The sequence below is a fragment of the Phaethon aethereus genome (assembly GCF_964289735.1).
Source record: "Phaethon aethereus genome assembly, chromosome: 2".
Classification (NCBI taxonomy): Eukaryota; Metazoa; Chordata; class Aves; order Phaethontiformes; family Phaethontidae; genus Phaethon; species Phaethon aethereus.
In genome coordinates, this window is record NC_138582.1 from 123,484,024 (window position 1) to 123,497,556 (window position 13,533).

The window sequence follows — 13,533 nt, forward strand, 5'->3', positions numbered from 1 at the left end:
AAGTCTTGCACTTAAAAAGTTCATTCAACTTTTAGCCTCATGGAAACATAGGTGACTTTTGGTGCAGAGTTGGGTTTTTTGGCTTTTTGATTTTTTTTTTTCCTTGTTTTTTGCAGTCAGGCAGAAGTGCAGAGAACGTATTAATCAAAAAGATTTATGAATGCATCTGCCTGTCACAAGGAGGGTGAAAGCAGAAACTCTTGCTTTGCAAAGTTTCTTAAGTCTGTATCTAGTTCTGGATTGTCAAAGGAAGCCTTGCAATAATTAATGTACTTGCTTTAAAAACAAACGAACCACAAATAGCCGTGCAAGTTTTGCAGATGAGTCGTGTTGTGCTTGTAAGTTATTTCTGATAACGGGGATTGTTCTCAGGACTTCTAAATTCTACTTCTGAATTTGCCTTATTGTGCGATTTTCAGAAGTGGGCACAACTTTTATTCATTTTAAAACTAGTTCTGGGCCAGCTTTTATGAAGCGCTGTGCCTCACTAAAACATCCTTGTGAAAATACTAGGATTATTGAATACACAGTTTTACTTAGTACTAATCACTGGTGCTCAGAATGACTGTTTACGTAAACTGTTAAGGAATTACTTTAACAGGAAAAGAAAATGTATTCTTTGTGGGTTTTTTCTCAGTTATAAAAAGATTAACTGTCTTATATCTGAATGTTGTGATGGGAAACCTGAATCTTAAGTGTCAGTACATCAGGCTTTTATTTGTTGTTTTACTTTTGGGTTCATGGCTCTTGTTCATACTTACTGTTGGTAACAGTTACTTGTTTCATCAGAAAACACTGACCTTCTACCATCTTCATCAGCACATATTTTAAACCACCCCAAATCATTTCCCTGTATGAAATAAGGTACTGACTGGGACCATCTCCATGATGCATTTAAAGTCTTGCAAAATTAATAGATTGCAGTTTGATTTTTTTCATTATATTTTTTAATTTTATAATGTGTAATCAAGTATATAATAAAACCCTGTGATGAATATTTTTTTTTATTGCTTTCTTGGGGAGTAGGGCTGGAAAAGACACCATATTATGACTTGTGTATGTTGCATGTGTTCTTAATTTAAACAGCATGTTTTTAATTGTTTATCTAAGGAAATAATAAAATACTATGCTGGACATGGAAATACTGAGGAAAAATGGAAGAAACCACCACTGCTTGAGAGATTGAAGGTATGGGATAATAAATATTCTTGAGCACTCTAGCAGTAAAAGAAACAGGCACTGACAGGGAGTGTGTAAGAAGTTTCATGTATGTTGCTGGAGAAGTTACTCTGCATGGAAAGAAACAGCGTAAGGAAAAGGAAAGGAAGAAGGAAGTGTGCAAAAGGAGGTGAGAGATACAAATGAGAGAGGGGAAAAAAGCAAAAGTGAGTTCTGTGAGGGGCATGTCTGAACTTTAAGTCAAAGACTGTACCTATTGGAAAAAGGCAGAATGTGAGGCAGGAAGGAAGAAAATGGGTAGCAAGCCAGATTTTTTTTTTTTTTTTTTAGGATTTATTGCTAATGTTTTTCTCTGATCCTTTCAACAGGAAATGGCCAAAGCAGAAGGTCTGTGGAACCTTTTCCTCCCAGATGTCAGCGGTCTCAGCCAGCTTGACTATGCACTAATAGCTGAGGAGACGGGGAAATGCTTCTTTGCTCCTGAGGTTTTCAATTGTCATGCACCAGGTTAGCAACTCCGTCCTGTAACTACAGCACTAAGAGCACTGAAAAATTGGACATCTTATGCCTTATGATCAGTGTTTCTCAAGAATTAAACATTGCTGATTTCCTACAGACACTGGAAACATGGAGGTCCTGCACATGTATGGGACTGAAGAGCAAAAGAAACAGTGGTTGGAGCCTCTCCTAGAAGGGAAGATTAGTTCTTGCTTCTGCATGACAGGTAAATTTTTCTCCAGAAGAAAGAGGCAATTGGCAGAAATTTCACATGGCATATGCAAAAAGTGCAAAACTACAAGTTGTAGTGTGTTAACGAATTAATACAGAAATTTCTGCTGTACCTGTGCAACTGTTTGAATATGAAATCATCTACAAGGTGTGAATGCAAAGTGGAGCACCCTTGCTGCCCTTCCCCGATTAGTTACCATTTTTCATGGTTACAATAATTACATTTTCAGCTTACTTTTAGTACTAGTAAGATACACTTTGTTGTACCAAACAGGTTTACAATAGAACTTACCCTTTTTTATAATGTGTTTTGGGGTTCTCTAGAAACATACAATTAAGTACGATTATTGTGGTTAAAGTTGTGTAGTTTTGCAGTATGTCGTAGGTAGAATTTTAAGACATAACCTGAAGATAACTTGCAAAACATCTGATGCACTCACTTTATGTCTGTAGCTCAGCATTATCTTAATTTTTGCTCTTGAAAGCTTGTAGCATTCAGCATCTCTGGAAGGCCTGGCTGTTGATACAGAAAGGTAGCTTCTGAACATGTGATGGCAAAATCTTGATCTTCCTGTGGCAGGAGTTGAGAGAGCTCAGCCTTGCAGAGCTGAACCCTTATTTTGAAAATTCTGTTTCACTGTGTTCCCCAAGAGGAAAGAGATGCTTTCACTTTAAAGAAGGTGGCCTGTGAAAGAAATTAAGGGTGAAAGGAGAGAGAAGAATCTTTCCGGTTCCAAATGATCACTGATGACATTTTGCCAGCAGCTGTTTTGTGTAACCTATTTCGTAAAACATCACAAAAACAGATTAAATGTCTTTGTTTTCACTTGAGAAGAGCCTAGGAAAAAAAAGGCCACAGAGAGATATGACTGTTATCTAGAAGTACTTTGGAAGGGGGAAGGATTTAAGAACATCAGGGAAGGAATAAGGCTGCTTATTGTAAAGGGTAGTCTGAGTCCAAGAGTGAGTAAGTTTAAACTGGCTATGAATAACAGGTTGTTAGAAAATAGAAAGCCTTTGACGATCAGCAGAGCGAGGTTCTGAAAACAGCTTTTCTACTGGGAACAAAATGGTGTTACTATCTTTAGAATATATCTAGATCCCTATATTTGTGGTGGTAGTACTGCCTGTACATTTAATCCAGTAGTTTGTTTTGTTGTTTTACTTTTTTTTTTTTTAATACAGAACCTGATGTGGCTTCAAGTGATGCCACCAATATGCAATGCAGCATTGAACGAGCTGGAAACAGTTATGTGATTAATGGCAAGAAGTGGTGGAGCAGTGGTAAGTATGGAAACTCTAAATAAGAGTGGCTAAGTCTAAAATTCTTTCCAAGAATTGATAAAACAGAAATATTTGTGCTTCATTTCTGAGATGGAAAATTGTCTCTTCTTGAGTGAAGACAATAGAATGTAGAACAACAGAGAGCAGAATCAAGCTTTTTTTTTAAATGAAGTGAAGTCCAAGTCTTGAATCCAGTTTCAGGTTTTGGGTCCTTTTTAGAACCTCTGAATTTAGTTCACAGCATGAATGCTACTATTGTTCCTTAAAATACACCTCTTTTCCATCAGGTAACTTACATGGCTATGTCCATAGCCTTTAAACTTTGTTTTTATGAAGCTGTCCTTGGCAGCTTGTGTGTGAGGTTTGAGTATACTGTGTGGTTACAGTTAAATTTGCCTGCCTGTTAAACTAGCCTGTGATGCTGTTGGACTGACTGTTACAGGTGACTTTCTTATATTACCCAGAAAAATCAATGGATTGTACTGTAAGTGGTAAATGTCCCTGATACTGTAGTACTGTTACTTTTTTACCAAAACATACGTGACAGCAACTTGAAAAGCATCATTCCCTGGGAGTTTGGAGGCCAACTAAATAAATTGAGTTGCTAACTGGAGTGAAATTTCAATGTTTCATTTATGTACCTTTTGAGCGTGGCAGCTACCTACTGATACACACCTGTGCAATACCTAGATTCACCAGAAGATAGGGCTCTCTGTCTTTTGTAGTACTGCAGAACTGGTGGCAAAAGGAGGTATGGTATCTTGCCTTTTGACATGAGTGTCACTTAACTGCTAGCTCCTACCTTTGCTCTAGGTCAGTGTCTCCCAACTGTGCATTGCAGTTCCTAAGGAAGTAATGGGAAAGTTTGTAGGAGGTCGCACACACAAAATATTATTTGTAAAATTAGTCCTGTGAATTATAAAAAAGGAGAGGAAACAAGAGGGTAAGAATGATTTGGTTTGTCGTATTTCTAATAAAAATAATTAAGACAGATTTACATAAAGACAGATGCACAAAATGCGCTGCGATTTGAAGAAGTTTGAGAAACACATACATGCATCTCTGTCTTAGTCAGAGTCTTCTTTTCTGCCTGGTTTTTTGGGTGGGTTTTGGGTTTTGTGATTTATTTGTTTGTTTGTTTATTTTTTATTTTTGCTCTGAGGGGAACATTAGGACCCTGGATGTTTGGGAATTCCAGAAGCCTGACAGCCTGGTCTGGGTGTAACCACTCTGTATTTGTGAAGACAAATCATAAATCACACACATGCAAAGAGTCAGTTGCTTTGTGGAAGAACTGCAGTTTCTTACCATGCTCTGCATGGCTGCTTTGCACATCTACAGTTAAATCCAGTATGGCTTAAACATGTCAAATTTATGGTGTATGTGTAGACCATCTGTTAAGCATTTCTGACTTATCTGTTCACGCCTTAGTATTTCTCAAAATACTGGACAGAAATTCAGTAAGCTTTTGTCATCCAAACAGAGAAGAGGCTTAAGTCTTGTTTATGCTACTGTTGTTCCTTGTCTGTCATTTTAGAGCTTTTTTCTTCCAGTCCATAATTGTGTAACTAGGAACAGTGTCTCAAAATGAGAGATTCTTGTTGGCTTTCATAAACTGTAGATCAGGCATTTTGTCAGAGCCCATGGGATGTTTGAAGGCACGGAAACTATGCTGTAATACCATTTTTTTCATTTGGAAAGCTAATATGTCAATATATTTTAAATAGTTCCAGTCATGGAAAATGGCTGTTTTCCTGTAATCCTCTCTAGCACTGTAGCAGGGGACAGCTTTGGTACCTCTCCATGGAAAAACTGTAAAACCTACCAACCTTGAGCTCCATAGAATCATAGAATCTTTGTGTTGGAAGGGACCTTTAAAGGTCATCTTGTCCAACCCCCCTGCAGCGAGCAGGGACAGCTTCAACCAGATCAAGTTGCTCAGAGCCCAGTCCAACCTGACCTTGAATGTTTCCAGGGATGGGGCATCTACCACCTCTCTGGGCAACCTGTGCCAGTGTTTCATCACCCTCACTGTGAGAAACTTCTTCCTTAGATCTAGTCTAAATCTACCTTCTTTTAGTTTACAACCATTTCCCCTTGTCCTATTGCTACAGGCCCTGCTAAAAACTCTGTCCCCATCTTTCTTACAAGCCTTGTTAAAGTACTGAAAGGCTGCAATAAGGCCTTCTCTTCTCTGGGCTGAACAACCCCAACTCTTGTCAGCCTGTCCTCATAGGAGAGATGTTCCATCCCTCTGATCGTTTTTGTGACCCTCCTCTGGACCCTCTCCAACAGGTCTGAGTCTTTCTTGTGCTGAGGGCTCCAGAGCTGGACACAGTACTCCAGGTTGGGTCTCACCATAGCGGAGTAGAGGGGCAGAAACCTCCCTCAGCCTACTGGCCACACTTCTTTTGATGCAGCCCAGGATACAGTTGGCCTTCTGGGCTGCAAGCACACATTCCTGGCTCATGTCCAGCTTTTCATCCTCCAGTACCCTCAAGTCCTTCTTGGCAGAGCTGCTCTCAATCCCTTCATCCCCCAGCCTGTATTGATACCAGGGGTTTGCCCTGACCCAGGTGCAGGACCTTGCACTTGGCCTTGTTGAACCTCTTGAAGTTCACACAGGCCCATTCCTTGAGCTTGTTCAGGTCCCTCTGGATGGCATCCTGTCTCTCAGGCGTGTCAACTGCACCACTCAGTTTGGTGTCATCTGCAAACTTGCTGAGGGTGCCCTCGATCCCACTATGTCATTGATGAAGATATTAAACAGTACTGGTCCCAACGTGGACCCCTGAGGGACACCACTTGTCATTGACCTCTGGCTGGACATTGAGCCATTGACCTCTAACCTCTGGATGTGACCATCCAACCAATTCCTCATCCACCCAACAGTCCACCCATCAAATCCATCTTGCTCCAATTTAGAGAGAAGGATGTTGTGGGGGACCGTGTCAAAGGCCTTACAGAAGTCCAGATAAATGACATTGGTAGCTCTTCCCTGGTCCACTGATGTGGTCACTCCATCACAGAAGGACACTAGGTTGGTCAGGCAGGACTTGCCCTTGCTGAAGCCATGCTGGCTGTCTCGAATCACCTCTCTGTCCTCCATGTGCCTTAGCATAGCTTCTAGGAGGATTTGTTCCATGATCTTCCCAGGCACAGAGATGAGGCTGCCGGGTCGGTACTTCCCAGGGTCCTCCTTTCTACCCTTTTTTTTTTTTTTAAATGGGTGCAATGTTTCCCTTTTTCCAGTCTCCAGGGACTTCACCTGACTGCCATGACTTTTCCAATATCATGGAGAGTGGCTGGGCAACTACATCAGCCAATTCCCTCAAGACTCTGGGATGCATCTCATCAGGTCCCATAGACTTGTGCATGTTCAAGTTCCTCAGGTGGTCTCAAACCTGATCTTCTCTTACAGTGGGAGGGACTTTGCTCCTCTAGTCCCTATCTTGCAATTCATCCACTTGAGATGTGTGGGAAGAGACTGCCAGTGAAGACTGAGGCAAAGAAGTTATTGAGTACCTCGACCTTCTCCTCATCATTATTACCAGTGGGGTCAGAACTTCTCTCATTCAGCAAGCAAGGCCTCTAGCCTTTGCTGGTTGATAAATGCCTATGAGAGATGTCAATACCTACCTGAAACAAAACAAACATAGAGATATGAATAAATTGAAAGCCAGTGTGCTTTTGTATTCTTTGATTTTATTGTGTCTCCATATATTTCAGCAGATACAGCTATTGCAATGTTTGATTAATTTTTACAAATTCTGACTGGAAATTCCAGGCCCTGTATCTGAAGATTAACTTAACTTTTTCTTAGATTTCTACTAATGCTTTGACTGCACTACTTTGGCATTTACATTTGACATGACATTTACGGAGATCTAGAATGTGTCTCTCATCGGGCGCTGGGCTTGCTGAAGTTTAGGGAGAGCAGAAAAGGAGAGGTGAAAGGTCATTCCTGGTAGTTACAGAGAAGGAGTTACTGGCTTTTGTGGAGGATGTTGCTATACATATGTGGAAACACATGCAGAATGGCTTTCCCCACCTCCCCTCAATTCTCAGCCATGAACTGATACCTTATTTCAAGCTGCAAGGATATCTATGGAATAATACCTGAAGAAAAAAATGGAACTGGCTTATTAGGCAAATGTTCTAAAGTTTTACAAAATAGTTGGAGAAGCACAAGATTATTAACTTTTTGTACAAAAGTTCCTGTACTGCTGATTTATTGCTGATGATTTATTTTTCTGTTTTAATTAAATGTTTAGACATGTACAGATTTTTCATTCATAAATTTTCACAGCAATTTAAATTTAAGTCTTGGGGGGTTTTTTAGATATTTGGGTTTTGTTGTGGTTTTGGGGTTTTGTTGTTGTTTTGGTGGTTTTTTTGGTAAATATCTCTGGTTGTTTCTAGGAATTTCAGCATTTGTTTCTTGCCTGATGCTTAACTTTGATCAACATGTTCCCCTTTGAATGGCACTGTAGTGTCTTGGCTAATCTGCAGGTTCAGAAATTAATCTGAAAGTTGACTTGCAGAGCAACAGCGGCTGAAACAATACCCCCGGTACTAGTAAATCATTCCCTTGGTTATATAAGGTAATGAAAGTAATGGAGAGTCTATATAGTGAAACTAATTGTTTCTTCAGTATGGTCTTCATAATTCATAGAAATTTCTTCAGGTCTCCCATTCTGTTGTTGTCTTCTCCAGTATCCATAATTTTTTGCGATTTTCATAATATGCATTTTAAAAGAGGCACCCAGAAAGGCATAGAGAAGAGGGTTCAGGCAGGTGTGAAACAAAGCTATGCTCTTGGTGACCTGGAGTGCGACGTCTATGGTTTTACTTGCATCGCAGTCAGTAATCAACATGTAGATGATATCTATGGCTCGCCAGAACTTAACGATGTTGTAAGGTAGCTGGGTAATAATGAAAGTAGCCACTACTGCCAGCAGAACCAAGAAAGATCTAGATTTCTTAGCGTTTGCAGATCTAAAGATTGCTCGAGCAGTAGCTGAATAGCAGATCAGCATTACTAGGAAAGGAAGCAGAAATTCCAGGATAATTTCCAGGATTTGAATGGTTGCTTTTAAGAGTGTTTCCATGTTCATTGGAAATACAGGAAGGCATTCATTCCTGTCATTGCGTTTCTTCACTTGATTAAATATCAGTTCAGGGATGCTGAGGAAGATGGCAGACAGCCAGACACAGATGCAGGTAACGCTGCAGTGTTTACCAATTCTTCCATGGCCTCGGGATTGAGAAGTGGCCCTGTATCTATCCACACTGATACAGGCCAGGAACAGCATGCTAGAGCTGAAATTCATGGTGTACAGAGAAGAAGTGAGCTTGCACATTGAGTTTCCAAGTTCCCATCCCTGTACTGCATTTGCGGCCCAAAAAGGGAGTGTAAAGAGCAAAAGCAAATCAGCAATGGCTAGATGCATGATGTACACATCTGTCTTAGTCTTCGGTTTCTTGTAATAGCCATAAATTGTGACCACTAATGAATTTCCAGCGACTCCAACAGTGAAAGCCAGTGCATAGAACACAGGGAGGAATAATTTACTGAAATTTCTCACATCACTTTTTTCACAGAGAAACTCATATGTATTGTAATCTATAACAGAGTTGAGGTCATCCTCCTCGTCCTCAATCCAGTAATCAGTTGAGTTATTCATATCCCAGCCTGTGGCAAAGCTACAAGACACAAACAAAGGAGGGATAAGGGAATACCAAAGAAATAATACTGGTTTTAAGTTTTAAAATTTCTGTTGAAACCTAAAACCCAGGCTCAGGGTTGCTTATACATCTCAAGATTAAAGAAGTTGGATATTGAGAATATATTTGTAAATAATCAAAGTAGAGCTAGACAGTGATGGAGGCAGACCAGTCCATCTCAAATTCTCACACGAAATGGGGTAACTGACTACATCCGTGTGCGCAATACAAAGTAAAATGGATTCAACTGAAATGCTTTCATTAACCTTCTCATTTGAGATTGCGAAATGCTTGGAGTGCAGCTCACAGGTTTCCACATTTCAGCTGAGGAGCCATCATTGCCTAAACTGCTCTGACTCAGTCATGTTTGACGATATTCCATTAAAAAATAAATTTGTCTGTACCTTCATAGGGTTGAATTTACACCTTCCCCTCTACAGCCTCTGCAAAGCAAAGGAGTACAGTTCAAGGCTGTAAATGCTGTTACGATAGAGTGGATAAGGAATACTAACAGGCTAAAGCTGAGAGGCAAGCAGTAGTATTCTGCACTTACTGTCATAAATTCTGGCAAATTTGGGATATGAATATATTACAGGCAGAATGCACTTGTTTTTTTCTCAGGCGCACATGTACATGCCCATTACTTAAAGCACAGCAGTGGAGTTCGTTGCTGAACAGCGGTGGAACAGGCTTGGTTTAGTCTCCATCCCACACAGCGAGCCATGCCCATGTGGAATTTCTTAAAGAATCAAATTGCTGCGGGTATGCTGTATCTTACAGCTGGAGACTTCTCAGGATGTTATGACAGAAAGGAATCTTATCACATAAAAAACTGCCCGCAAGTACCCAAATAGCTCAGAAGCTCTGCTGTTTTTTTCAAGTACTATCTCATGACAGATTTACTCAGTAAACAGTAAGGCTGTTTCTCACTGCCAGCTTAGGGTTGTAGATTGAGTGTTCATATCTTCATGACCTTAAGCAAGTCATGTCCTACAGTATTTTCTTCTTTTCCTGTAACTGTGTTCATTGACTAATTTGCTGAAATTCTTTCTATTGTGACTACAGTCCTGCAGTGCCCTGTTTTCTTGAAATAAAGGGGATTAAGATTTCTTAACAGCAATACAAAAAGTAACTGAGAATGAAAAACACATACCCCTTTCTCATCTTCCACAGTGTTTCAGAATTTGAGGCCAAGGTTAGTGAAAGCAGATTCTTATCTGATATTCTGCCCCAGAGCTACAATTTGGCTTTTTCAAGCTTGAAAAAACTCCAAATACCATTTCTGGTTTTTAGAGAAGGGTTTAAATGAAGGGCTGCCAAACCTTTATTATAAACAATATTTCCTAAAAAATTTTTAATGTATTCTGTCTACCAGGAAAGATAAGTTACTGATTGATCTCATATTCAGGGATGCAGACCAATTAAACAGAAAGATATTAATAATTTCTACTTTTGCTTTTTTTTTTTCCCCCAGCAAATCTAAATATTTTTTTGAAAGTGTGTAAGAAATTAACTATTTAGTTTGGCTTCATCCTTAATGACTTTGGATTATTTTGTTGACATTTCAAAACACTCCCCATTAAACTTTAAACAATGATTATTCTTATTTTACATCTTGTTGCCTGAGTTGTGCAGAATGGAATAATACAGTAATTCTATTTATTAGTTTGGCAAGGGATGTCTATTCTATGCCTAACAAGCTGTGTTAGGAGGATTTTTCAGCAGGGGTAATCTTTTGCAGCTTTATAGTACTTTGAGGAGAGATTCAGACTTCAGCAGCAAATTTTTTTTTTCTTTTTTTTTTTAGTAGAAGAGAAACTGTTGCAGGGAGAGTTTAATCCACTTAGCCAAGATTAGAAGAAAATTAAAAGTTAAACTGGAGAGATTTGGTTGTGGTCTAAAACACTTATTACTGAACCCGTCTGGGAATGCTTAATCAAGTTGGGTCACTGGCAAATTTGCTTGAAAGCAAACCAATACACATTTCAGTGCAAACTTCAAGAAGTCTGCATGTAACAAAGTGGTTTCGCTGTGACAAGGAACGTGCTCTGAATATGCTTTTGGCTGACCTTGAGTTCTTGACGGAAACAAAGTTATCTAAAATGCAACAGTTGATATTTCTCCCTTAAAAACACAGTTATGTTTTGGCTAACATACCTATTTGTATTTGTCACTCCTGTTAATGTTCTTTCTCAGGCACATGTGTACATGCCCATTAGGTAAAGCAGAGCAGTCCCATGGCAGTGAGGTGCTGAACAGCAGTGGAACAGGCTTAGTTTAGTCTTCATCCCATACGTTGAGCTGCCTTATGCCCATGTGGAATTTCTTACAGAATTGAATTGCTGTGGGTACACTGCATCTTACAGCTGGAGACTTTTCAGGATGTTATGCACAGAAAGGAATCTTATCACATACAAAACTGCCCACAAGTACCCAAACAGTTCAGAACATCAGTTGTTTTTTCAAGTACTGTTTTCTCGGAGGCATATTAATAGAAATATTAATAGAAATATTAACAGGTAGCTTTGTATGTTTTCTTGCAGAATTATTCCAGCCTTCTATTTAGATACAAATTCAGTGTTTCTATGTGTTTAAACTTGACAGGCGATTATATGAATACGTGTTGAATGAAGTTAATATCCCCAGTTTAAACAGACAGACTTTTTCTTTAATGAATTAAGCAGTATTCTGTTCTACTGAACAAATCTAACTTTAAGACTGGAAATGAGCATCTGCTATAGTAAAATGATATCTCTCTGTAAAGCCAACTTAACTGAGAGTAAATCCTAGCTCTTCTCTGTAAATGATATATCACACTTAATATACAGAGCAGTAAATATTAAAAAAAAACTAACCTTTTGTCAGCGGACTAGTAGCAGGTACTGCAGTTGAGATGAGCTTCAGTGAAATGATCTGAATTGGTCTGGCCCATTGCATTTTGTCTTCAAGCACCACACCCTCATCTGGAAGTCAGTTGCACTTTCATTTTGACTTGCAAGTTCAAAAAAACAACAACAAAAAAAAATCCTGCATTCCTTGAAAATCTTCTCATGTTGAACACGTACATTTCCTACATCCCTCCTTGTTCCAACCAGAATGTGAGTGTTCTTTGGGAGATCAACGCTGTCTTACCATTTCACTGTGTTGTTGGTTGTTTTATTCCTGAAACTCCAAATGGTTTTTTTTATGTAATTAAAAGGCCTTTATGAAAGCGCACATTTAAAATTTGAAAAGGAGAGAAAGAGAGGGACGTCTGTCTGGGACAGAGTAACCTGTAGGGCATCACTGTACTCTTTCCTCAGGACACTACTGTGCTTTTGATGGCTGCCTATATAAAATGTTAAGGGATCCTTATATGCCCTTTTTAAGTAACTTTTTAGGGGATACAATATGAAGATGAGTTTGCTGTTTGTAAAATGGGGGAAGTTGCTCTTCCAGTATGTGATATTGAACAAAACCAGGAAGATGATAGGGAAAAGATGTGAAAGCAAGTTGTAAACTGTCAACCAGAGTATAAGCAGATAGTCCTGCACCCTGGGGGAGATTTCTCAGGGATTTGAATGTTACCAGTCAGACTTATAATCAAGTTACTGTTTGATAGTATTTCTACAGAAGCTGCAAGCCAGACAGATACTGTAGAAAAATAGAAAGATGCTGTTCCATCCATGAGGTTTCTTCCACCTGCAGTGTGCTGCCTGCATTATAAAGACTCGATACTTTTACAGGAAAGGGCAGATGCAGAAGTTCTGCAGTTTACATACAGACATTAATATTTCTGTACTGAGGCATGGACTTAGAATTCCTAAAATAACTGGATCTTGCTTAAATTTCCACAATCCGTACAGCTTCAAATTGGTCTCTTGTGCAAGAGTACCTTGTGCAGAGTGTCAGGAATCTTCCATGATCTTCCAGAGCTTTTGTTTTGTTTGAATTATCCTGTATCCTGTAGCAGTCTAATGAGTTTCAGTAAATGCAATATTAATGCCAAGCAACAGAGAGAGATTTTCAGCAGACCAGAAGGTCAGGTTTTGCTTTTTGGCACACTAGCTAAATTGACACACCTGCCATGGCTGGATTAGCCATCAGTCTGTGCTTCAGCTATTTTGGAATCTGTGAAAGGAAAGGTTTTTCAAAACGGGCAGCTAAGAATGTAACAAGCAGATGTTTTCTACATTCTTCAGGCTTCATTTGCATTCACAATGAGAGGGAAAAATGGGTTGGGAGAGGAATTGGAGTCTAGAGAAAGAGTGCTGCAATATTTCTGCATATTTCTGCAATGTTTTCATCTTGAGTTATCACAGCACTTCCCTGGTGTTCTTCACAGTGGCAGGTAAAACATTTGGATTGCTTCCAGCATGTCTGCTTCTTGCAAGTTGTGTCATTGCTTAGAGGCCTGAGCTATATCTCTTTAAAATAAGTGAACCTCTCAGTGCTGAATGGGCTTTGTCTCAGTATGGTCCCCAACAAGACAGAATAATCAGGGTAGAACTGAGAAAGCTTCCAGGGGAATATCTCTGTGTGTTGCCTGCAGAAAAGACTGTTGTGTTACCAGTGCCTAAGAGGTCCTGTGGGCAGGCTGTAGGAAGGCAGTTCAGGTAAATCCTGTGCTGTTTA

General features: G+C 39.5%; 2 protein-coding genes across 2 annotated transcripts in view; one reads left to right on the top strand and one right to left on the bottom strand.

Annotated features, from left to right (window-relative positions):
• The window catches only part of ACAD11 (acyl-CoA dehydrogenase family member 11), a gene marked incomplete at its 3' end in the record, with an annotated part of 32,908 nt that overhangs the window by 9,351 nt on the left and 10,024 nt on the right, over positions 1-13,533 (top strand). The window contains exons 10-13 of the mRNA XM_081996848.1: positions 1,111-1,188; positions 1,548-1,686; positions 1,796-1,903; positions 3,094-3,192. Of these exons, the coding sequence (XP_081852974.1) occupies positions 1,111-1,188; positions 1,548-1,686; positions 1,796-1,903; positions 3,094-3,192 (424 nt within the window). The remainder of the gene's footprint in view (positions 1-1,110; positions 1,189-1,547; positions 1,687-1,795; positions 1,904-3,093; positions 3,193-13,533) is intronic.
• ACKR4 (atypical chemokine receptor 4) lies at positions 7,761-11,995 on the bottom strand. The gene is given in 3 exon segments (XM_081996850.1): positions 7,761-8,898; positions 11,775-11,788; positions 11,792-11,995. Coding segments are annotated over 3 exon segments (1,155 nt in total). The 5' UTR covers positions 11,852-11,995; the 3' UTR covers positions 7,761-7,817.